Source organism: Hylaeus anthracinus, unplaced genomic scaffold (assembly GCF_026225885.1).
Source record: "Hylaeus anthracinus isolate JK02 unplaced genomic scaffold, UHH_iyHylAnth1.0_haploid 11997, whole genome shotgun sequence".
In the NCBI taxonomy this organism is placed as follows: domain Eukaryota; kingdom Metazoa; phylum Arthropoda; class Insecta; order Hymenoptera; family Colletidae; genus Hylaeus; species Hylaeus anthracinus.
In genome coordinates, this window is record NW_026534344.1 from 10,253,656 (window position 1) to 10,280,818 (window position 27,163).

At 38.2% G+C, this 27,163-nt stretch overlaps 1 protein-coding gene across 7 annotated transcripts in view; it reads right to left on the minus strand.

Moving 5' to 3' along the window:
• LOC128889259 (glutamate receptor ionotropic, kainate 2) overlaps positions 1 to 27,163 on the minus strand; it is a 185,878-nt gene that overhangs the window by 85,601 nt on the left and 73,114 nt on the right. For all 7 annotated transcript variants that reach the window (XM_054146701.1, XM_054146705.1, XM_054146706.1 and 4 more), the window contains exon 4: positions 12,726 to 12,977. In XM_054146701.1, the coding sequence (XP_054002676.1) occupies positions 12,726 to 12,977 (252 nt within the window). The remainder of the gene's footprint in view (positions 1 to 12,725; positions 12,978 to 27,163) is intronic.

Below are 27,163 nucleotides of genomic sequence, written 5' to 3' on the forward strand. Positions count from 1 at the left end.
AAAGGGGATCCAGCTTGTCAATTATCGAGGAAGATTCATGCCTAACTTGCTGGAGTAACTATTTCATAGAGATGTTCATTGCAACGGACATTCTTCTTTATCACGTTAGATTTTTTTGTTTCAAAATTGTTATGTACTTTCATTAAATTAATTCTTCGCTAAATGATTTCTTTCAAATTAAGAGTTTCTGAGAATAATCCATCCTCAAATTATCCTTAATGCGTTGATTATTCCTACGTTCACCAAAGTTTGCCGCTCCAAATTCGATGTATCTCATTCCTCCAACATCTGTTTGCCAAGTGCTCCAAAACTTTCTGGTAAATGACTCGAGCGAATCGAGAACAGTGGGAAAATAACAAGAGCATAAATCGTCAGGTTTTTCGTCCTTCGCAGGGCATCGTTAAATAAATGTTTGTTTTTTCCCACGAAAAGGGCTGATGGAAAACCACTCGCAAAATTAAATAAATTTCTTTATTGTTCAATTTAAAGAAAAAATGACAATTGGTAAGACTCATGTATCCCTCGAATAAAATACTAATTAAAAGATCCAATGCAATGAATGAACTATTTCAATTTTTCGTATAAGTAAATACTACGCATTGTTCACTATCCGAAATGCTATTTCACCTTCCAGTGAAAAACGTCAGGGGTGAAATTAATTTCCACCGGGAAATAAGTACACGTAATTATGCGTATTCAATTGAATAATAAATGGCGTTCCGAGCTCACGATTATATTAATACTACCATACAAATTTGTTTGTCAACAGACGCGGGAAAATTACCAAGTATAAGCGAATGGAAACAAATTATCGGGACGAGTAAATGGATTCCGAGCGTTGGCGAAGTGTCTGACATTTTGATAGCCGCGAGAGTCTGTGAGGGATAATTCCACCAGGGAGTTTTCACGTGTTCGAGGAACGCGGAGCACCTCGAAACAAATTATTATATCGGCATTTACGTACTCTAATGACAACCACTTACGATCGTGCCTCGAATTCCGATAACCGCCGAGGGATGAAATATGGCGTTACCGTGGCGGAAGGAAGGAAGGAAGGAAGGAAGTCGTTCCTTCCCCTCCCACCTTCTTTTTCCCTCCTTCGTTGGGGATGCCCGGTATCCAAGGAAATTGAATTGCTCGCGTCTTTCGGCGTACATATTTTATCGAAACAAGTGGGATCGATAACGATGATAAATCGCCCCCGCGACAATGGGCCGCCTAACCCTTTGGTATTACCCTCCACGTCAACGTTATTAGGCAATAGACGAAGATTGATGTTCATCCCGCGTTTCTATGACTCCTCGTGTATCCCGTTCGACGTTAATGTCTTTTTAAACGACATTGATCAAGCCCCTTTCAATATTCTTTGGCGCAACCTTAAGAGGTGACGGCGATGGAATAAGACGCGCTTTATGAAATCCTTTGTGGCAATAAATAGTAGTCGAATACACGAAGGAATTTTGTATTAGTTCGTCCCCTCTATCTAAATTATTTGTATGTAAAATTATATTTTTTCCTTGTATCGATAAAATTTTTTGAATACACAAATTTATAAATTGAAGGGGGACCATCACTGTGACCACCTTAAAAAAAATGCAATGCATCAAATGTTTTGAAACTTTAAGGGCGTATTTATAATCAAATGAAAAAGGAGAAAATCTCCATTACTAGAAAGTATTGTCCGTACCATGAAGCAAGATGTTGAACAAAAATTGAAATCCAAGGAAATGGTTGAATTTTGAAACGAAAGTAAAAATATTCGTGCCAAATTGATATTTCTCATGTAATAAAAAAAACTGAGGTTCATGATATGGCAAAACATGTACTGAACACACTCGAAAAAGATTCAAGTCGATCAAATGATTTGTATTAAAGTTAGAGCTGGAGTAAATGTGAAAAATGTTGTTTCCAACCTTGGCATGTTAGTATGCTATTCTAGACTATAAATGCCTATAAATGATCAAAAAATGTCAAAAATTCGATCTCGCAAAACTGTTTACACTGGTGGCCCCGCTTAATGAATTTTACATTTTCTTGGATAAATTATTGTAGACAAAATTTTCATTTAAATATGTGCGCTTCTTTTTTCATTAATTTAGTATAGGATCCATTATTAATAATTCCTTTTTCCCTTAACAGTATTCAGATCTGAATAGTTTAAAGGAGAATGTGAACCTAACGCTTAAATTAAAAAATATGTTTATTGGCTACGAATTTGAAAGTAAATTCTCACAAAGAATTCCATCCCTTTCTGGAACCATACCCTGACATTTACCACATGTTTTCAAGCTATTGGCTCTTTTGCAAAAATATGAGTTAATTCTCTACCCGAAATTGTATCATTTTGTTGGTAATTAAGATATTTCTCGCCGAATTGGAAACACACGGAGTTCGTTAAAAACGCAAAGGAAAGGACGAAGTAAACACCATGAAACCTCTAGCAACCCCTTCGAACGCTGCGATAAAGTATAGACGTGACGTTTACAACTTCGATGCACAGGACATTTCGCTACCCTTTACGATAATGTCGGGGGCCGTTGCGCACGGTTTAACTCGCGTCGCTTCCTAAACAACACGACCTGGGGCGGTTTTTCATTACGCCGCGATGCTGGATGGAGAACTGTCCAAGCCGTGAAACTTTTTAATCCTGTTGTCTGTCAGGGATACACCTTTGAACAGAGGGGATTTTTCCTCGGCTGGAAATTCATGACTTCCCTCCACCCCTCTTATCTCTTAGCCCTGTTCCCTGTTTCTGTTTCAGCGCTGTTCCCACTCTATTTTTTAAAGGATCAGATGCACTTTTCACACCGCTCTAACACGCTCACTGCCAAGCTTGCCTTAATAAAATTCTCTCTTCCGAACCGTATTATTTTTGTTCTCTGTCTTAAAGTTTTTCTTTTGTAGAAACGAATTACGTTTAGATAGTGGACATTTCGTTCTTTCGCAATTTATATACATTCAAGACACCTTCGTTTTGAATATTTCAGGGTCCTAGCATGAATCCTGAACGGTTGCATTATAGGACAGTAACCAGTCAGCTGTGTTTGACGAGTGTACTCGTCATGGAGAAGTGGCAGTATTTCGTGTCATGACGAAGATGAATCATGTCACGATGAAGTATTGTCTCCGTTGATGCCATTTTTTACCAAGGGTAAAATCGACGTATTAGGAGGGCAATCGAATATTTCCTAATCATTGCACAGATCTCGTTTTTCAAGACTATGGACTCGCAGCACTTTCGTAATGAACGACTCGTACCTTCCCGCGTGTTTCCAATGTCTTGTTCTTTCACGCGTCGCTACCCCACATTTTCTTTGCCACTCTGTTCCAGGGTCTGGCACGGTCTAGCTACATCTTTCAACCCTCACGAGCGAATCGTAAAGAAGAGACAGCGTCAGCTCTCGGTCCCAGTGATTTAGCTGCCGTGCAACGCGTACGTGGCAAGCCGGATACATATTCCCGAGGTGGTCGCTTGCAAATCTCTCCTCCAACGTCGAAGGGATGAGGAGACGTTACTCGCCACTTTCTCGACGATGCTCGGGCTAGATTCACCCCATCTGCCAATATCGTCGACTATAAAGACGGAGCTTGCTCCTGACACGAGGATTTCGCCCACTGTACCGCGAGCTTTTTTCTATTTTTCTGCGATGCGAAGAAATAAGACGGCGTCTGCTCGTCGTGCCAATCGGGGACTTCATGTTCCGGAGCTCGAGGATTCTCTGAGACGAATTTATTGCGCGGATTGTCATTCCTCGCAACTGCTCGTGACGTAGATGCGTTAATTTAGAGAACTTGGGATTGGAAGGAATATGGTGGTGATATGATTATTTAAATTTTTGTTTACGTGAAGGATATTTGGAGGGGTCTGATAACAGAAATTAAGGGTGGTTCTCATTTTTCAAGACAGAATTTTGTAAACAAATCTCATTCTTTGCATATTTAGCAGGTGGAATTAACCAACATTTATGTGGAATATTAGACTTCGCCTAACCATAGAACCCAGTAAACCTTTCAGAGATATTGAGCTGTCATCACTTTTGCAGGGGTAAAATAACCACAAATATTTCACAAAATTCAAAAAAATAAAACAATATTCTACATATTATCAGACTCAACTATCAAGCAAGAACTACGACTATTAGACAAATGTGGAGAGGTATATTTGAATACACTTGCAATTTTACATCCCTTGAATAGAATCGAGTAAACCTTTCAAAGACATTGAGCTATCCTCAATTTTATAGGGGTAAAATAAGCCAAATTCGAAATCATAGACTAACTAACTGAACGTCAAAACTTGCAAGAAACAGGACAACATTGTATCATCAACCTCAACTGTCAAGCAAGATCTATGACTATCACACAAATGTGGAGAGATATATTTTACCACTCTTGCAATTTTATATGCCTTGCATAATAATAGCTTATTCTCGCATTGAGATAAACAAATAGAAAAATAAAGTATCATTATAGCCTGTCGAAAATTCGAGAACGTCAAAGTATCTGTCACGTCACACGTGAACCAGAATGTGTGGTGAATGTGACAGGCTTCGAGTGGAATGACGCGAATAGGATTCGCTCCAAGCACCGAGGACGATGCACGGGAAAAGGATAAACGATATACTCTGTGTTAAAGTTTAAAATGCAGAGTCGCGCCTCCGTCGACCCGTCTCCATCGCCAGCGTTCCCATTGTCCCGAATGTTTCGTGAGAAACGCGAACGAAGTTCGAGGAATAAAAGGGAACGAAAGGAAAGCTCGAAGGGGAGGGTTTGAGGGGGACATGTCCTGGAAGTTGTACAATGGTCGGTGATGGGCCCAGTTGAAGGTTCATTGGTGATTCCCGAGGCGCGAGGGAACGGAATCCGGTTGGCAAAATTAAGGGAAGCGACTCGAGATGGATCCTGATCCTGGATTCCTTTTGGAGTCCTGACTAGGAGCCATCGACGGGATGCATTATACATGTGTACCTGTTTTGTTCACGACGGTCTTATGATCTCGAAGGTAGTTATAATTATTCGCGATTGAAGCTATTATCGTGATGAAAAGATTTGATACTGACGGAGATGGCAAATTTTCATCGTTTTCCAAGCGATAAATCTAACGATCGAGTGGCGAGTGTGATTTTCCATCAGAATGACGAAACAGTTACAATTTAAAAAATCTAATACTATTACAAAACGAGTATTTAATTTTACGATTTTCTTATATTTGCCACAAAGCAGCTCAAAGTATCAAAAATAAAGGACAATATTAACCCTACAGTGCGCAATTTTTCGAATCAGAGCAAGCATGAATTACTCTACCGCAAAAATTCTGATGGCAACTGTCAGATTTGGCGCAAAAATAATGATGCTATGACCTTTTTACATATAGATGTCTTATTTCTGTTAGGAACAGCGCATAAGTTGTTGTTTATGCTGCTGTGTAATAAAATGTCAAAGAAAAATGCGATCGATGCATATGTTCATCAATGTATTACGTTCCAACAAGAATGTTGTGAGGTACTATTAGATTTATTAGAGCGGACATTGGTCTCCACGACACTCACGCTGTTAAGTCTCTGCTGAAAACAATACAAAGCGTATGAAGGTTAAAATACGCATAACTTATCCTGTTGGCCACCCTCGGCATCTATTCGCCAGGACACTGAAACCAGGTACTCCCTACTTTCTTCCACCGTCATCGTTTTGCTTCGTATTCATGAACCTTCGCCAAGTTAAAATTACAATGTTAATGCGAAGTCTCTTCGCAGGGATGCGGAAAGTTATACCGACGATGCGCGAAGAATGTGCCCGCGGTGCAAAAGAACTCTCAGCCCTTAAATATCTCGTTGAAGTGCGCGAAGGGCTCGTCAAGTGCCATCCAAGGGAGGGGAAACTTTTAATGCGCGCATTTATCGCTCTTTAACCCTTTACGCTTTGAGAATTTTTTAATATGAGCAGCCAGCGACTCTGAAATAGTTTTAAGCATTTATTTGAAATCTAAAAGCGTTCTTTTTTTAAACAAAACCTTGTAAGTGCTTCTAATTTAAAAATACTGAATGATGACAATCTGGATATATCAATGTCTATTTCTGATAGGTTCGACGAACTCATTTTTTGGTCTACTTTAAGAAAAAGGAGATAAGTTAATTAAACTGTCGTTTACGACAAATATGTGTAAATACTGAAGATTTAAAAATATCAAACAGTGATGGTAATTCGACCAACCTGTTTTAAAGTAACCCGTGTTAGAAAAGAAATAAATTATCTTAAAATGTAATGGGAAATATTGTCCTGTGTTGTACAAATATTTTCATGCATTTTATTTCGCTCATTACCTTCTGCTTTCGTATATGTAAACACTGTTATAAAATTGTGTAATACTTTTTGTTGAAAATTTACGGTTCATTGAAATTTATTATAACTTGTCTTACTTTTCTTCCTATATGGCATAGCGTCGATGAAGCGCGAAGGGTTACTCAGAGCCAAACGATCAAAGGCGCGACATTAACGTGCGTTAATGGATGAGTTCCTAGCGTACTTGCGTCGTCAAAGAATAGAAATTTTCAGAGAATTCGAAGTTCAAGCTCTTATTCCGCTCTAGGTGGAAGACGCTGGATCTTTGATAACGAGGGCTAAAGCTCGCTGCGCGAAATAACGAAGGGTGGAGCTGCATTAAAGCTTTATTAGGATCGTTGAAAATTCCGCCGTTGAATGGCGGACTTTGCTACGAGCTCGCGGGAAACGTTACCTTCAAACGCGATTATTATACATTTTCATAAGAACGAAATACTTGACTGGCTGCTCCTTGGAGTTTATGCAAGATAAACTAACACTTCTTAGAATGTATAAACATTCTTATTCAAATTTTTCATAGACACGATTATTCGTAATTCTTTCTGGTATTTTTATTTTGTGCTGGATTATGATTCTACCGTTAAAGGCAACTATTAATATTTTGAAATAACGAATGTTATAATAACAGATCCAGGTAAAATAGCCAGAGAAGCACGGCTTGAACACCTATTTGAATTTGGACCTACTTCGGTATTTAAAGTGCGATATAGGACTTCATATAGTCCTGTATACCAAGTTTTATCAAAATCTAGTCACCTTTCGCATTTTGTTCCGTTACATTGGATCCGCCATTGATGAATTTCTAAGTTCCGAGTTCAGATTTAGAATCAACAACCTCAAAAACTCCTGGATACTAAAATCGGTTAAAAACTCTCATAATTATGAACATTTGAAAAAGTGTCCCGTTAATGTTGTCCAGCAGTTTATGTGCAAGATATCCACGCGTTCGGCAATATGTGGCTGCAAGATATAGTTTTGCGAAATTTTCACACGTGATTATTTAATATCACAGGTGCATTTAGCTTTGATAAATGATATTTTGCCATTATTTTAATATATTTCTACGCATTATCTACAAAACCATTGCACATTCATCAATTTGTAGAGTAGACTTATGAGAGAAGGACGGCGACGAGGTGGAAAATGTTATTCATTAATCACAAATGTTCAATAGTTGAAAGCACGAGTGGTGTTTAATTTTGCAGAGACAATTTATGTATAAATATTTAAAAGGGACAAGTTTCAAAGAACTAACAAGCATTCATTAAAAATCCAAAACTCGTCCAACCAAGTGTGTCGTTCGTTAATAGTACCATTTTCTATAAATTTATGAGAAAATTCATTAATTCCTGCTATAAATTAGTGGAGAAAGTACACTCGTCAATTAAAAAATAATAAAAACAAGTTACAGTTGGAATTTACGTCATTTTAAAAATCGACATCTATGATAAATAAATTACCTATCCAAGAAGGTCACATCTTGCCAAAAATTGTTCGATACACATACAACCACAAACGACACGTCCTCCCTCAAAACAAAAGACCATAAAAGACTCTAAAACCCAGGAACCTCAAGTATGAAGACCTCCTAACCTCCTCGACATCCCTCAGTGTCACTCTAAAACAAAAGTAATTCCATTTCCCAATCTAAACCTAATAATACCCCCGATTCCCTTCAAACTACAACTCAAACGAGTTTAAACAATTTGTCATCGACGAAACTACCCCTTGGGATCCGTGTCCATGTTTCCACCCGCCCTGACCAGTCCTTGATAAACCTAATCCACGTATACGCGTACGTTGGCGGACTTGCCCTCGAATTGGCTACACCAAGAAAACGGATTAAACTTCCTGGTAATTCGTCAGAAAATCGTCGCGTGCTCTTTCGACCCCTCTTTCCGCAAGGAAAGTTAGGCTATCCGGATGGTCGATGGTGGGTTCGAACACGGTCCCAGACGTGTTCCTTTCCGTGGAGGCTGGGGATTCGTTGGCTCCAGTGGCCACAGCACTCGACTGGAATTGATAGCACAGGAAACACCGAAATTCCGGAGCTTCTGTAAATCTCTGGCGGAGATCAGTTTGTCGAGGTTGGTGAGGGATGGTCTAGTCGCGGGCTATGGGCACCCTAATCGGCTTGTACTTGTGACTTTCGCGCACCTCAGCAAACAGGTAAGCTCGTTGGCAAAGCAGATAAGCTCGATGAATGTTATCACAGCCGTGTCGTTAAGTTTCAGGTAAATCCAATCGAGTCTTCCATGGGAACCGAAATCCTTTCGAAATGTAAGTAGCTTGGAAATCGCGATGGTCGACCTATGGCTCGGCGAACGTCGATCTCGCGACTCGGTCGCTCGAGGTATTAATTAAAGTACAAATTGGATGTCGTTCTGCGATTGGTAGAAGCTTCGAAACGGCATGTTGAAATCCTATTCCAAAACAATCCTCTTATCACCTGTAGTCCGATTATACTAACGCTATAATTTGGGCGCGGTAGAAATTCGTAGGGAATAATGGCGAACAATGTAACTATGTTCAGGAAATTGTATACATGGACTTTGTCGTTAATAATAGCGAGTTAATCGACTACGATGTGATAATAAGATATTTAGGTATAAGAATATGTGGTACATTTTAAGAAAGAAATTTTTCTTTGTATACCTCAATATGTTTTACATTCATCCAAAGTTTCGATAGAAGTTTTAAAATAGATATTTTGCAGAAAAATGGATTTAACGGTGCGAAGTAATTTTGCTCATGAATATGGCGAAGTATATAATATTAATATAGAAAAATTCATTCATTATTTTTAAATACGATATTTCATTTAATGCGTGCATATTATACGTTCATGTTGGAATATCATATTTTAACAAAGGAAGAAGCTACCACACTACCACTGTTAATGCATATTTGCGTTTACATATCAAGAAGGAAATAGGAAAAGTGACACTGAATCGCTTAAACTTGAAGTGCTCAAGATACAATAATCGCCCCCAATAAAAGAGGTTTATATCCATTAACAAATATATTCAGAATGAGCAACATACATAATCAAGTCTGTGCGTAAATTACTTCGAAAAAAGTTCTTCCATCAAACTTATCCTGCAATGTAAGCCACATTATCAATTTGCATCGAGGTTATTGTCGCGCCGAGGAAGACTCGAAGTTTACCAGTTTACGAGACGCGCTTCCAACGCATATATAATTTTGAATTGGTAACGCTGCGGTTGTCTGACGACGAATACGCCATTTCCCCTTCAATGACAACCCGGAGCCCTGTGTACGAGCCCGTCGGGCGAAGAGTCACGTTCATTGCACACGAAATGCACCAGCGACGCACGTGCACCGACAATCTGTCACAAGAATATTCCGACAGACCCACGTAGAACGCGAGCTTACGGCAGATGATTTCTCCTGCACCTGCTGTAATCCAGGTTGAAGCTGCTCGATCAGCCAATTGCGAACGTACGTCAACGTCCACGGAGTGCGCGACGCGAGGAAATCTTTTCAAACAAAATTCCAGAACCACTGTATTTGTTAATTGGGTGTATTAAATAGCAAACAAAAAAGTGAAAAATTCTGTCTCTGAATTATGCAGGATATGACTGTCGCACTGCATGATGTAAAATACGTGTTTTCCAGATGGTAGAGAGCACAGAGGAGTCAAGTCTTAGATTTGTCGTACAGTCATTGTACTGTAATTCTTAATTTTTCTTGCATAAATACGTCCTTTACGTTTTCTTCTCACTGATTTTCCTTTCCTTCTGTAGATTAACTCCCTTCTGTTTCTTGTATAAATTCTTTTTTTTTCTCTCCTCTTTCGCTTAATTATTTGCAAAATAATTTCAGTACAATAAAGCCTCTTTTATTCGATAACAAATTTAATTCTCTTCAATAATCCATTCCTCACTTTTACATTTTTGAAAATCAAATCCCTATTATTCGATGAATTCTGTGTACCGAAAGATTTCTCCACTTTTTTTCCTCGCTGATGCAGTAAAGAATGTACATTCAGAAAATCGTTGAACAGGACACGAACCGTGAAACAGGCTCGTCCTCGAAACTTTCGTCCCGCTGTCGTTCTTAAAGCACTGGTTCGTTATAATTCGGTATAAAAAGCACCGTGCTCGAGTGAAACGTTCCGAATATTAATTGAAATCGTTCCATCGAAACGGTCTCCGAAGGTATTCCACTCGAATTAGGGGAAAGTTTCCATCCAACGTGGACGATCGTTGAAAAACGAAGGGGAAGCGTTAATTGTGCCGATATCCAGCGTACAGTTTACCCTGTTCGATTATCAATTTGCCTAACAGGTCCGGGAAGAACGGTCCTCCCAATTACCAGAGTTCTATTAGCAACAATTACGGGTCGCAATAATGGAATAACGTCGATTAATTACAAGCGTCTGGAGCAAAAACCGAGATAATGAAATTCATTCGTAACGAGAAACGTCGTCTCTTCGGCCACGACGAAGAAAACGGTCCCCGTGTCAGGGGGAAATTCCGCCTAATTAATTCGCAAAATGGCGGTTTAAGCCTGGCGAAGATTCCTGCCGGCTGCGTCCACGGTTCTTCGTTCCGAACACCGTCATTCTTTGGTCTCGATCTTTGGCGATGAATAATGGAAGGGACCGACAGGAATTAGGTTAGCTGCACGAGGGCGATATCAGACGCCAAAGTGCCCTCGCTTTACGGCCTCTCGTCACACAGAATTCTGATTAACGCTCGCGTTTGGCTCCGTTTTGATACGTCAAGGACACGATGACGATTCTTTTTAGAATTAAGTATACGAAAGCATTCACTGAAATGCGGAGAGATTATTACAGATGAAAGATTAATTAACGTTTATTATATCTAAGTTGAAAAAGAAAAATATTTATAATAATATAGATTCTAAGAGAGTCGATCGAAATGTCTTCAACTCATTGGTCGCCACGTTAACCATAAATGGATGATAACGAAAATAAATCTGGATGGGATTTGTGAATTAAAGGTTACCGAATTAAATACCACGACAAATGTCAAATTATCTGATCTTCGATAGTCTCGAGCCAACTGGCAGTTGGACAACGTAAATTTGTATCGTTAGGGCGAAGATAAAAATTATAAAATATGTTTTGAAATGTCAATAGCGTAAATATTTACTGCATAAAACAAAAAGATTTTCATCATTCTTTCTTCTAACCAAGAATGGAATTTGAAGTGATGTGACTTCACGTCAGCGGTCGCGAATGCGTTACTAAGAATGTTCTGGAAATAATTCATATCATGAAACAATAATTATCTTGCATCAAGCAGAGAATCAGTATCCTTAATATTTCCTCACTGAATGAAGTAAATATTTACCTTTGTCTTCTTATAACCAGTGATTTAGGATCAGTGACTTCTCCACGGTAAACAAGAGTTTCATTTCAGAATGAAAGTTGCGGAAAAATTACTTTTGTGTCACTGAACCCGTAAACGCAAGTACTCAGACTGTAAATATTAGTCGAGCGAGCATGTAAAAGTACTTCCTGCAAAGTTTTCAAAGGCACCCTTATCAAGATTATTTTGTAATTTTCGCGTTGGAAGTTCGTCCTCGCGTCTGCAGTAGAACGAGCGGGGTAAGTAGTATGGGGCGCCTATAGTCAGACGCGAGAAGCAACTTCCTACAGGGGTCCCTACATTTATTACAATAGTTACATAAGTACTTACAACTCGAATAAGACATTCATGGAACACATTTTCGTGGTAATTAGCTCCCCATTGCTTTTAATTTCAACTAAGACACGCCGGTGAAAATTACCAGATATTTTTAATTCGTCGTAAATTATGACCTTATTTCATGTATGGATAGACTGCAGATTTCATGGATTTACGGCACACATTAATATGGAAAATGTAGAACGAATATGTATATTGTATATACAATATAGTGTATTAATTAATGTGATATTAATATTTCATTTTGCATAAACGCATATAGTGTACCTTTTCGTCATACATTTAGCCAATGGAGGGATGAATTATTTTATTTTAATAAAAATTCAAGTTAATATTCATGTATGACACTTATCAATCTCGTGATGATGTTGTATTATGTAATTGAATTCTAATGGCTATTTCCAAACGATAATATATAAAAAAAAAAAAACTCTGAAACGAAACGTACACATGGCAATATCCTTACCAGAGAGAGATTAGCATATACTTGCCATATACGCTTGCATAATAAATGCATAAAATCCGCAGTCCTTTTATGAAATTAAAGGACATATGTAGTTTCGAAGTACTTGACAGTCGCCGAAACTACACGCTGTTCACTTATTTATTCCGAATAATCAATTCTAGAAGTGGTCTACTATTGTAACCAAACTTGAATAACAAGAAGTGATTCGAAGAACGACTCACCGTAGTCATCCTCGTAGATGATGGCGACCTTGGTCCAGTTGAGAAACTCCATGATGTCCTGATAAGCGGCGTTGAGCAAACTTTGTGCGGGATAAAGGTTGATGCTGAACTCTTTCGCCTCCGGGTCCAGGTCCAGCCTGGCTTCCAGGTGTGGAATGTCCAGTGCGTCACAGATGCTGTGTATGTGTTGTCCAAGTATTGGATCCGACGGGCCAAATACCGCTTGCACGCCGTATTTGACCTGTTGACATGCTGCAACAGAAACAACGATAGGGTCACGTTTGCTATGCAACGCAGCTCTCGCGGCAAAATTAAATTTGAAAATACAGCGGCTCGTTTCGCGAGTGTTTGTGTTTTTGTTGACAATAGAAGCGCGTTACAGAATAGTTAATCAAGAATGGGAATATTAAGTAAAGCAGATATTTAAAAATAAAAATGTAGAGAGGAATTCTGGAGGGATGTATTTCCAATGGAAATGAAGTTTTGCACGATCTACCGACGGTGGTGATGTTATTTTAATGTATTTCCCAAGCCTTCTGCACGTTTTCATAGAAAATAGAAAATTCTTCCGAAGGGCGCGAATAGGAATACGGAAATTTAAATTTAAATTCAGTCAAGAGAGGGCTTATAAATATTTCGCATTCCGTTGAACCTTCTTCAAGGTATGTCTAAGCTTCCTAAAATATTAGATTTGTTCATTATTATCAATTACTCGATAGAAGTAGGAAGGTCCACAGGTCCCAGTCGCATTAAAAGGGTTAAGTATCGTAATATCGCAACGGGTCTCGTTTAAAACGCTGACTACTCGACTGGTAGCTCCATTCGATTCTCGTTAAGGGACCTCGCGAATCTGCTTAGCTATCTGCCGGCACAATTTCGCTGGCCGTTCGTTCGATAAACCATTACACGGAGAAATCGGCTAGAGAAGGCAGGGCGAGCCGCCCATTAAGATCGTACGCGTGTAGAACGACTGGGTTACGACATTAATGCGGCATTAACACCTCGCTAAGCTGAACACATGACCGCGGTTGTCGTTCGACGACGTATACTTCCTTTATAGCTGCTCGAAGTTGTCGTATCGACTTGGACAATCTCAATTATTACCGGTAACGATACGTTTTGCTGGAACTGCCGCACGAAATCGGTTTAAACGAAATTTTTCTCTGACTTATATAGTAAGATTGTAATAGAGACGTTGTATTGCTTGCAATTTTTAATAAATGATTAAATGTTTATTTGTTGTTTTACTATTGATTCCTTGGTATTTTCTTTGTATCCTTGTATCATTAAAATAAAATACAAGTACTTAGAAATGAAAATGCAAAAGGAAAGAAATCTAATATACAGTCAGTCCCATAAGTATTCATACCTTCTATGTCTATTGGAAAAATTAGTCTAAATTAAATGATAGGTTTGATGTTTACAAATGAATGTTTCATTATAAATATGTATACGAATAAACATCTATCATTTAATTTAGACAAACTTCTTCAATGAACATAGAAGGTTACGAATACTTATGGGACAGACTGTATATGCCTAATACTTGATAGTGAATTTATGTTAAAAATTAACAAATGCGTACGGTTCTGTTACAATTTCTTCATATATTTTTCTTCACTTAATAAAATTAATTCTACACGTACCTACGGTCTTAATTATTAAGTACTGAAACTGTCTACATTTCTCATCTATATTTTTTGCAATTTACATTAGCAGCATAGCTAACTTCTATTTGTCAGTATTTTTACTTGACGAGGATAATATATTCTTAAAAGAGACCTAACCCGTCGAAAGTACAAAACCTTCTGGCTCTAATAAAAAAATTGAAGAATATTCCTCTGACTATCCAACAAATTTCAACCAAGTAATATTTAACAGCATGACTGATACACGTGCCGCAAGAGTTAACGCTAAACTTAACCCGGACGAAGATCATAAAGCTGTTCCTTATAGTCTTCGAAGACTGCTATGGTTTTAATGCGCACGCGGAATGACGAACTAGTGTTTGCGATCCTCGTGTTATCTTGGTTCAATTGCAAGCTCTGTTACGGTTGCTCTGTTATTGGGGTCCCAACTTAGCCAACTCCGTGATGCCTTTCAAACCTCAGACAAACCGGTCCTTACACCGGCAAGTTAATACATTACACGAGACGATTCAAATGTTCCGTTGGGAACAACAGTTTCCAGCTAGAGTATTATTGCCCAAGTGTTTCGGAAGGCGGAGACACGTGTTAGATACAGCGCGATTAGGGCTGTCTGCGGAATCGAATCCTGTGGAAATTCCGTGACTAGGAAATCTTCGAAGAACTGTACAATTGGTTTACAATTGCAATTTTATTGATTCATGTTTTCGTTGTGCAAAAGTTTTAGGGCATCGTGTGAAAATTGTATTACACTTCGATAAACCTATGTTAATAAAATAAATGGGATGTATATGTGCTTTATATATACTCGTATGCAATGTGTATGTACATGCAGTAAAAGTTTAACAAATCATTTAAAAGCTTCAGAAGAGAATGAAAAATTAAGTTCTTCCAAAATTCTTCTCCAATAGTCTTCATCCTATGATTCATGGCGAAACTTTCTAATTGGCAATTAACGAAGACAAAACTTTGTATGCTCATTTAAAGTTCGCGAAGATTTTATAATTTTGTCTTCAAAGAAACTCTTTCTACTATACATTCGAAATTTGGAAAAATTGAAACAAAATTATTGAAATACGTCTTAAAGATTATAAAATTCTACATAAAACATTGATTCCATTAACAAATATCACATCACGTTACAACCACGACCACCGAAGTTATTTAATCAATAACAGAATTTCATCTCCTATTTCATTTACTCCATAAATACATTTCACTTCTAAATTCATCAATTGTACTAGCAAATATCACTTCATAATTGATTTAATCAATACCATATGAGTTATTTATGCAACGCCATTTCACCGTGATTTATTCAATTTATAAACAAATCGTACCATGGACTTGGACATTCTATCTTTTCGGTGCAGCCTCGATAAAAAGAGTTTGATCCACGATCTAACAGCAGTCAACTCGCGTTAAAGTGGTTCTGGAGCACCGAAAAATGAAGCAGCTCCCGCAGAAGCGTAATCCGCTCCAGAAATTCCTCGCCTGCTCACTTAATCTTCCACCCAGGTCGACCAGTCCTCCAGCTATTCGAAGAGTTCCCAGTATAAAGGACTTATCTACTTACGACAACGGCCAAGTGGCTTTCACCGTGGCGCTTTATGCTCGGAAGATAAAATAAAGCGGTATCTATCATCGTTCGCCAACGGAGTCGTCAGACAACGCGTCTCACCGCGGTACGCGTCGACGTTCCTAGCGTTCCGTCGCGGCGCTATCGAGCAGGACAGGTTGCGCGATAGATTAAAGGATCCGTCTAATCTGATTAAGAAGTAATTTGGTATTCACGAACAGAAACTTCTATCTATTGAAATTAACCCTTTATTTACTGGCGGGACTTATAAGTCCCGTCAATTTTCTTATGGTACTGTATTAATTCAAGTCCCCTTCTATGAAGTTAGTTTTTAATTTTTGAATGGCAGCACAAGCTTTTTTTCTTTTGGAAGCTTGTTAGAGACAACTCTATAAGATAATATAAGACCAAGATGGACGCCTAGATTTTGTAAACTTTTGAGAAATTCAGTAAATAAAGGGTTAAACGGTGATAAGTTTGACGTTCCGAACTATTAATAGCAATATTTTGTTTTCGTAGAACTGAAAACTGTGGAATCTAACATTAATTTTTGTAACTCGTCAAAATTCTTGAGCGAAAAGTGGCAGTCGGTGGTGTAAAATTTCAACTTTAGGGACAAGTATCGTAATCAAAGACAGAGAAGGTGTTTAAGATCTGAGCGAATACCTCACTAATATTGTTATTCTTACAAATACAGTACTGTTAGAATATATTCAGGAGTTTATTAAAAATTTCTCCACCAACTTGCTAGAAATGTTGCGATGGACGAAAACGCCGGAAGTGGTACGACTTGGGCAGCCCTATAAATTACGACAACGCGGGTGGGAATTTATGAGTTCTCTCTTCCTCGAATTTCTTCGATCATCTGGCCGTGGAACAGAGAGAAATATCAACGAGGACGAGAGATAACGAGTAATGAATTCTCAGGGAACAAGATAATGGGATTTTGGTGGTCCATTATCGCGCTACATTCTGAGCGCCATCGCGGTCATTATATGCGAATTACACCGGCTTCGGGCAATTTTTCTCTCATATAAAAATTCCTCTATCACGGGTGGTAACATGGTCCACCATAACACGCATCAAAGGTAAAATTAATTCGACGGTAATCGGCGAAACAATAATTTAGTAACCATTGTTTGAAACGTACGAAGCCAAGGGAATAATTTCGTGTGATAGTTTAGAAATGAATTGAGAAGCTAGAAAAGGCGAAACTGTAGATTAGATGTTCAGTTAAAATACGAACTACTTAATCTGTTCATAAAAAAATAAAGAAAATTACGTTAGCATAACAATGGATAACTCAGAACATAAAGTGCTACGTATAAAAGAAATTTGATTATCCGAAGAGGTTTTCATGCTTGTTTCACAATTAATTATTCAGATATTATTAATTATCCAGAATTCCACAAGGTTCTCAGATAGATCGTTCAGAACCGTGAGGTCAGCGAAGAAGGTTTAACATGTTCTCCAGAGAAATACATTTGACACAGCTCCTTTTGGCTCCGAATGTTTGCAGCCTGGGGTTACATTCAAGAGTATTCGCGTACCATCGTAAAAAAGCTGGTGTGCTTATCAGAGAAAAATTGAGAGTACACCTTTGGGGAGGAAGTCGTTCGAGAGTTGGCCGCGTGACAGAAAGCTGGAGAAAATTGACCCGCGCGGCGAAACGGGAGAAATTTCCTGTTCATTTTGTTACCGTGTTTCCACCATGGTTTGGGTATGTGTGTTGGTATACTCAAGCGTAAATTGAACAGTTTATGCCCCACTTTGGTTACCTCTGTGCTAAAATAGCGAACGCAACGTGCTTTCTCTCCGTCCCGCGCAGCCGAAACGCATGACAATTATTGGTTCTTCCGAAACGTAATTGAATTTCCGTTTTTCATATCGATGTACACAAAGGCTGTCCGTGCTCGATATTTATAGCGTCGCGTGTTTCATCTATGGGCTGGAGAACGTTATTCTATTCTGTACTTTTTAGGATTAAAAAATATACCGTAGGAACGCGAGACAGCATATTTGTACGCCAAATTAGATCTATGAATAAAAATTGCTTTGGTCTGTGTACTTTCGATTATACCAAAAAAGGAGTCCATTTGAAATTTGTCCCTCAAGGGATTAACAATGCTATTGAAGTATTATATCGGGTTTGTAGTTATTGGATAAAATTTTGTCGTTAGAGAATGTTCCGTCCATAAAACGGAACTTTTCGGTTCGCGTCTTTTCATAAACGCTGTTCGAAAAGCTAACGACTTCCTGTTTTACAAACCAGCTAGTTTGGGATTTACAACCCCGAAAAGGAATTCTTTCACGACGCGATAGAGAATTAAAAAAAAAAAATGATTGCATTCTTTTTAGTGCTATCTTTAAGAAATCTCAAGAAATGCGATTTGACGTGACATGGTAACTTCTTCTTGACATAAATTTTTCACGCACCAACGGATTAAAATCGCGGTGTTACGGTACACTGAGGAGGGAAAGCGTGGTCTCCCTCTGCATTGGGATCGACTTCGACGGCGCGCGGCGCTCGAACGATTGAGCAAACCTTACAGAAAGCCATGAAAGTAAAGGAAAAGTTTTCGTTTACACAGGAACCCCGCGGGATAAAGGAACTATGGACGGCGTAAATGAGTTGCTCGCTGGGAACGGGACGACTAATTTGCGATTTAATGAAGTAAACGTCGATGGAAAGTCGAGTGGGAGTAATGGGTGGGGTGAAAAAAGCTTCGAACGAGTCGCTGCCTTTCAAGTTGCGGGGCCCCCAGGCCGTTTCCATTTCCACTTCGGCCCATGTTTCGTTTATTTTTTAATATCCGTCCCATTAGCGTGTCCTTTGAGCCGACGATTTCCCCTCGAGCTACGATGGAAACGCCGGTGAAAAGGAGAAATGGCGAAGGAGGCGACTCGCTCTAGATAAAGATAAATGAAGAACCCGACGACAGCAGTGGAATAATGCTCAAGATAAGAAGCAGACCTAGTTTGAGGAGGAGAGGGTGAGATAAATATGAAAACAGGGTGATCGTAATCGGGAAAAAAAATGGATTCCTGGCTTCTGCGTGAATGAGAAAGGCAGTGGATGGTGGAAATGAAGATCTTAATGATGTTAGAAAGAAGTGATTTTTATCGATATTGGCGCATCTCGTGCATTGTTGCTTAACTAAATTTGAATTAATAGCAATATTAAACTGCATGCAATCAAGCAATAAGTTCATTTGTTGTTCAATATACCACACATAAAAAATGTTGAAATGTTAACATATTGAGTATGGGTGACGCGATATCTCGTCTTTGACAAGCCGAGCGTTGAGGCCGGATGCAATGTTGGCCTTGGAAGCAATGTGTTAAGAGCAAAATTTTTAATCATTTTTATTTTTGGCGTTTCGATCTTCATTTCGGGCCTTAATTGGGTAGATTAAACAGTCTTTTAATTGATAATACAAAAGCACGTGTGCAATTTCAATAATGTACAATTACTAGAAATTTCGCACCCTTTCTTATGATCATATATTTTTTCATATACTTTTATCAGCATTACTGAAGTTTACATTACCAGAGAAAATGTACTGTTTCATTCGAGGACGAAAAATTTATTTATATATATGGTGCCTTAAAGATAACTAAAACATTCGAAATTAATTAGGTTCATTAATCCTTTCATTAATCTTTTCATGGACGAATTATTTCCAGTTTTAGAGAATTCTCAAAAGAAATGTAAAACCTCCATTACTTTGCATTAAATATAATTTCAAAGTCCACGAGCATTAGAAATGTACAGCAGTTCTAACGCGGTTAAACTTCGAGCTCGATTAGGTAACGTTTCACCTCGAGTTGTGTAATTTCAACTCACTCTTCGCGTCGAATACGTTTTATGCTTCTTTAATACGTTATAAGTTCGCTTCGCGCGAAAATGTTTCGAGCCCATCACGCTCCGCGAAAGATTGCTCTTGGTAAACGCGCTTATTGCGAGCGCAAACGAGCTTTCACTTCGTTTTGTCGCTTCGAATCGTTTCTTTTCCTCTCTACGCGCAATCGATATAGTTCTTCAGGCCGTGCGCTTTTATTCTTCGTGAGTTAATATGGAATGCATAATGCGAAGTACGACAAAAGTATGCAGCCTACAGGAGAACGGGTGAAATTCAGCTCGAAATGATTTCCTTTTAATTGGCATTCTTTGCTACTACACAATGGCAGTTGCAGTTCTGACGCATTAAACTAGAATAGGTGCTTCATTCATCGAAAATACTACTATTTTAATATTTCATTAATTAACTAGAAAATATTCCTTTTACGGTTAAATCAGTCTCCTGTCTGAAATTCTGAGGTAATATTCGTAATTAAATTTCTAATGAAATTTCTAATTCAGAATTATGTGACAGAACAACGTCGTTGCAAGGTTAATACGAGATTGAATTTATATTTTCTTTTTGTGGAAAATTAAATTAATCTCTTTGAATTTATATTCATGTCACATGTTGCACTACTTCTAAAATAATTTGAAATATGTCGGTTCAAATTTAGACAAGCTTTTACGATAGAGTTTGCAATAAAATTTTTCATTTCTGCTTTGAGAGTATAATTAATTATACTCTCGAAGATTGCAATTACATTTTGCTTCCTTATTTGGCTCAACGTTAAAACTTTCTTTTAAATTTTAAAAACAACAAATAATAAAATCGAATGATGTATGAAACAAATAAAAGAAATATAACAATACTGCCACGGACGATCAAAAAATATATTTTCTATAAAACATTTTTCCTATAAGAATAAGTCAATAAATGCTACTATCAATATCCATCATTGAAATTATTAAGCCTCTACACTTTAACTTTTAAATCACATTACGTTTGTTAAATTCGCAACAGCTCGAACCAGGCGATGAAAATTAATTTAACGGGGATAGAAATATTCGTCTCCGTGGGAATTGAAACACGTTTCGATACCGATGAGGTATTTCCGCGTACCACAGCCATTTCCATTGAAAACTTCATGAAGTGCCGTTAATTACGTTTAATTTGCAGGCTAAACCCCTTGACACGCGTAACCTTCGCAAACGAATTTTAAATCACGGACAAAAATCACTCTCTTTAATCCTCACAATTTCTATTCATTTTTTCCCAAATTTAGAGGACGCGCGAGGTCCATCTGTCGCGTAATTTGCTTCATTCATTCGGAGGGCTCGCGAAACACGCGGCCATTTATTCGTAAAACATTCAACTCGCGAGGGGAATGTAATTTCTCGCGTTCAGTTGCAGCTGACTGTATTAATTTAAATACGAGCTCGTCGCTCGAAGCTTACGTATCGAAAATGAATACCCAGCGATTGTATAAATTGCGAGGACTTGGAGGAGACTTCGATCTGACCGACTTTAATTAAACTTTTTAATTAAATCCCGCGTTTGTGTTCGGTGTTCCATTGTCAACTGCTGGTTACTTGGACGCTTGACACGGGAGACCTTTTTCCGATTAAAATCGTTTTACGAGCTGAGTTAAGGGAATCGTATGAAGATTATCGACTTCAATTTGCGATGACACACGGAGGGTGCTACATTTTGCACTTGATTATTATTCATTAATCATAGAAGTTTCAGAGGTTTCAATTCTTGGTATGTTAGAGTAACAGAAATAGTAAGTTTATTAAAGATACTTATTAATTTAAACATAGAACTCTTTTATTCCTTGATCGTATGGATAAAAGATTCATTGTTTAATAAAAGACTTCTATGATGTCATAGAACAGAGGAGAATGAACATATAAAATATTGGCTAATTATATATGAAGAGCAATTGCTGTTTATTTAATTCATTCTATAATGTAATAGTCACTAAACGTCTTCAAAAGGTTAAACGAGTGCAGCGTTGATGCTTGCAATCACTAAAAAGCATTGAAATCTCCAACTTAAATTCGTACTTGACTGAACTAAATCTACATTTCACTCAAGCAAGATTTTTACCATTTAATTCACACTGAAACACTTACACCGCCGACTTCCAGACGCAATTCTGAAAATTTTACTCTCGTTGACGAAATCTTTTTCTATTTTTCCCACCCTTTTACCTAGACGTCAATTAATTTATTCCCATTAATTAACCCGAAAGGAAGACTGGCGAATGAGCTTCCAGCGAAGTTACCGTTAAACGTTGGTGCTGGTAATCACATCATCGACGACAGAGTCGTGAGAGGAGGGGGCGGAAGCCACACGGGGGAGGTTAGAGCAATTATGTGCGACCAGCATCGATCTCGCAAGTCACCGAGGATTGGCCCGCCATGGTATCAGTAAAATGGTCCGACAGGAAAAATCCAATTTCTCGGTTCCGCGGTTGGCCCAATAAATTCGTGATCCTGCGCCACGTGGGACCGACGACTGTACCGGAAATGCGACACACAAGTAACGAGCCGCAGGCTGAGCCGTTAATTCCCCAAGACCCGACGGTTTGAAAGGTACATACTCGAGGGAAGCATCTCGACAGGATAACGATCCTATTTCCAATCCAACCTCGCGATGGGTAATATTTTTCTAATTGGGTTTTTAATATGCTCTTAAAATGCTAATATCGAACCACTGGACATTGAATGGTTATTCGTCAAACATTAAAGTTCATCCCTTTTATCCTTTATTCACAAATACTTTATTCAACCTTTTCGGTGCTGTGCGCGAGTATACTCGTCAAATTATTTTGTTCTTGTCGTGCTCAAGACGAGTTAAATCGCATGAGCTTATTGTTAATGAGTTAATGAGTTAATGAGTTAATGAGTGAATGAGTTATCTCGTCTTGAGCTCTTTCCTATTTAAAAAGCTCATGCGATTTAACTCATCTTCAGCACGACAAGAACAACATAATTTGACAAGTATACTCGCGCAGAGCACCGAAAAGATTCAGGAGAAGAATTATTCTGTATTATTCGTTAAAAGTTCAAGTTCACTATCTTTATGGTTTATTAAGAAGTATTTTACCGAAGGAGAAAAATTATTCTGTATTATTTGTTAAAAGTTCAAGTTCAAGTTCATTCTCTTTATGGTTTATTAAGAAATATTTTATTGAAGGAGAAAAATTATTCTTGATGAGCGCGATCAAAATTAATAAGAAGTAATTGTGAACTTGTTTGCTTGTTAATTTCTGTAGATGACACTCAACGGAAGTGCTCTTTATTTGATTGGTCTATTAGCGTTCCGGAACACGTAACGTTATTAGGTTATTTAGTTCCACGTTCGAGTGTGTTATTTCGATCCGTTTCTGGAATACAGTTTCCGTAAGATAATAATACCAAAATTACGCAGAACATGGGTTAACAATGTGGTTCCATGAATGGAATACATGCAGAATAATCATATAATAAAATTCAGTGGGGTAGATCAATTTTCATGAAATGAACATACAAAAATCCTAATAATGCGATGAGGTTACGTTATGAAAACTGTGTGTAAAAAATCTTATTCAATGGATGGAAACGCGTAGAAAAAGGATGTTAACATTTAGAACAAAATTTACTGAGTTAGCATTCGTAATTTTCATAAAATAAAGATCGAAAGATAGAGAATACACGCACGGAATATAATTCAATAAATGAAAAACATATAGAAAAAGGCCACCAACAAAAGATTCCCTAAATTAATAATCACGGGTAGATCAAAGGGGTAATTTAATTAAGGACAATTTAATCAACTTCAACAAATCCTCCTGTACGTTTTTGATCTGTTTTTGCATGAAGGGTTCCCCTCTTTCCCGAGACCCTATATATCCGTGACAACCGTGGAGGAACTCGAGAGCGGTAAAAAAAAAACCTCAGCGATGGAAGCCAGCCAGCTAAGTCCGAATTTGTTTACGAGCACGATCGCCGTCGACAAACTTTCCGCGACGAAGGAGGTGGAGGAGAAGTTAATCTTCTTAGGGGTCTCTGTTTCTCCCGGATCGACCCTTCGAACTTTCCTGCTGAAACGGAAGAGGGACCATCCCCGATTCCCGAGCATTGGGAGATTCGCTGGTTCGAAGGTCGCGCACTTAACCCCACCAGTTCTACTCGGGGATTTTACGAGGTCTCTCGGTCGGAGATAAAAGCTGAGATAGCTTCCTCCAGCGTCAAGGTTACTGGCTGGCTCTGTCCATCGAGTTCCATCGAGTTCCGCCCGGAATTCGAAAAGGCTTTGCACTTTACGGCGTCTCGCGTGCTCTGGAGTGGAAATGGCTGGAACACGAGTACGCCTCGCGAATTTACATGTTTCAAAGCGTTCGTGCGTTGCGTACCGAATCCGTCGCGACGAATAACGCGACGTTCCACGAATATGACTGTGCTTTGTTACAAAACAGAGAGAAAGGGTTTCTCGAAAAGCTGCGACTTTATTTCAGCGCTTGGCAACGTATGTAAATTATGGGTCCTGGAAAAAGATTGTACGATGGAACCTTTTACGAACACTTGTACTGGGAGATGAATTGACTGGTAAGTTTCTGCAAGATAAACGAGAGGAAATTGACTACTGTGCTTGCATGGATCGCTATGGTGATTGTATAAAGATATTACATTAACATTTTTTATGTGAATTCACTCTGATGAGAATTAGTTCTTGTTAACGAATTGTATGTAGGCCATACAATTGTTTTAAAACCATAACTAATGGATAGTGCTAATAGAATTAAATTAAATATAATAAATCCGGGTAATGGAGCTATAATTTAAAAAAGCTTGCGAGCCTTCAGAAGAGAAAAATCGTCCTGTAGTATAATAAAAATACTTCCAATGAGTAAGAAAACTAATTTCAGTCACAACGTAGTTTTTTAAAATCAGTTTTAGATTAGTGAAAAAACCGATGAAGATATATTATTAAATTAACGACCCTAGAGCTTAAAAGAGGATTCAATTTTTAGAAAATTATGGTGTTATTGATTCAATGGAGCCAGATTGTTCAATAACACACTGCGCGACACGAAGGCGATAGAAATTGCGCGCATTCGACGCTGCACTATTGGCTGCTGGCCACCGGTTATCTTTTACGTTTTCGTGCCAATGTCGACGCGATCCGCGGAATCGATACGCGAATGTCGTCCAAAGCTACGAGATTTCCAGTTTGCATATTCCTGACGTCATTCTGGACTCTGAATTTCAAATGATTACAATGATTCGCTCCCTAGGAATGCAAGGTTGGATAACATCAAAAATTGATAATCGTTCTTGTGAAAATCACGTATAAATTTCTGATTGAGTAAATTTTATTCTATATTTCGTTCTTATTTTTTCATAAGGAACCAGCTTGTGTCCGCTAGTTGACCTTAAAAAAACGACAAAGAGCGTTTGTATAAAAAAGTAAGATGTGAACAAATATTTTGCATGACACGGTACAATTTGTGAAGATAAACAAAGATGTCTAAGGTTGGAACTTAAAAGATAGAAACTATCATTGTATATCTATGACTGTTTCACACATTATTACATATAAGAATAGTATAGGATTTTGATTTTTGACATAAATATGTTCCTTAATGTTACATTATATAATACGACGTAATTTCTGTTTGTACATTCTGTAACATAATGGCTCCGAGTGCAAAGGATTAATTGAGAACCCCTGATACATGCCAAAATGGTTAACCTGCGAATTGAATAACTAAATGAACAAATAAAAAGCGCAAAAGGCGCCCAGGCGATAAATTCTCGTCCGATATTCGGGCGTAACAGGTGACTCGTCGACATTGACGATCAATTTACGACCAACTCACGCAAAGAGTGTGAAATATTTCATGCATCGCGTGGATTGTCGTTAGGTTCGTCCAAACGCGAAAATGCATCTTGTCGACTCGAAATTTATAATTATTTCATACTGGTAAAGTGGACCTTCGAGATGGTTGCCAAGACATCCTTTGGAGACACAAAGGACTCGAGGAATGGCGACGTAGAAGAGTGTCCTAAACGATTGCCAAGGAAAAACATCTAGAAAGCCCGCGACCACTCGAGAAACGTTTGCGTCTCGAGGATTGTATTAGTACAGCTGGCACAATTATAAATCTGCAATTTTTTGTCGAACGAAACACTCGAGGATTCTGTGCAGTGGGTTCTTGGAATTAATCAGAGATAGAGATCTCCATGATTCGTCTTTATTGAAATTCAAAGACGAAGTGATTTTTGTCTAGTGTTTGGAAGTGTCTACCTTGATGCATTTAATTACAATTGTTTTATTCCTGTTTATAAATTATTAAATGTTTTTATTGTATAGTTATATGATGGTGTATGTAAGATGATAACCTCAGTATTAACAGTTAAGAAATGCGATTCTACGAAGATGGTTACTTGTTTTTGGATTCTGAATTTTAAATGGAAAAAATGATCCATTTTTTGCGAATACAAGGTTGGACAAAGTTGGATATTAAACCTCTTTTACACGTTGATTACCAAACAAATATTCTTGGACATTTTTCCTAGGATTAAATATTACTTGGACTACTGGAGGCTACATAATCAAACATGTGTTGTGGTATTTATTTTGGTGACTTCTTGAAAATTCATGAATTTCATTTAAATTTGTTTCCTTGATTCTTGACTTTCAGAATTAATTTTTTTAATTTTTCAATAAAAAGCGATGTCATCCATACACGAGTAACATGGCGATCAACGTGTTAACGAGTTATTAGTATCACTTTAACTTCGTACCTGTAAAATATAAAATTCTTTCGAAATCTCAAGGTACCAAATTTTCTTTGTGAGGCCAACTGTTCGTCTTCTAGCCTTTAAAGAAATACTTTCGAAAATTAGAGGCTGTTGAGCCCTAACTAGATAGTACCTACAAAGACAAACAACTATGTGACCAACACTAAGTATTGCTGAACAGTGTAACTGGAAATGGTTCCAATAGTGCCACGAAGGCTTCAACCATGGCTTAAACAGTCGGGGAGGTCTGATAAAGTGAGTGTACCATTTTCAGGTCCCTCTCAAGCCCCATTTGGATTGACAGGGTGCTTAGTGTCCAGTTCCCTGATCCGGCCAGTGAAATAAGACCGTTATAGTGGCAGCCCTCAACCAAGAGAATTTTGAATCGTTCTGCGAGTTCAGCTTTAATATCTCGTGTATTGGAATGTAGAGGCAGTAGAGTGTTACAAAGAATTCGCACTGATTAACCCTTTCAGACCTGAATTATTTTTTTCCTCGTACTAATGTAATTTAATTTTCAGGGTTAATTGGTCTTTCTTCGTGTGCAATTTTCTGTCCTCAATTGTGGACGCCAGGT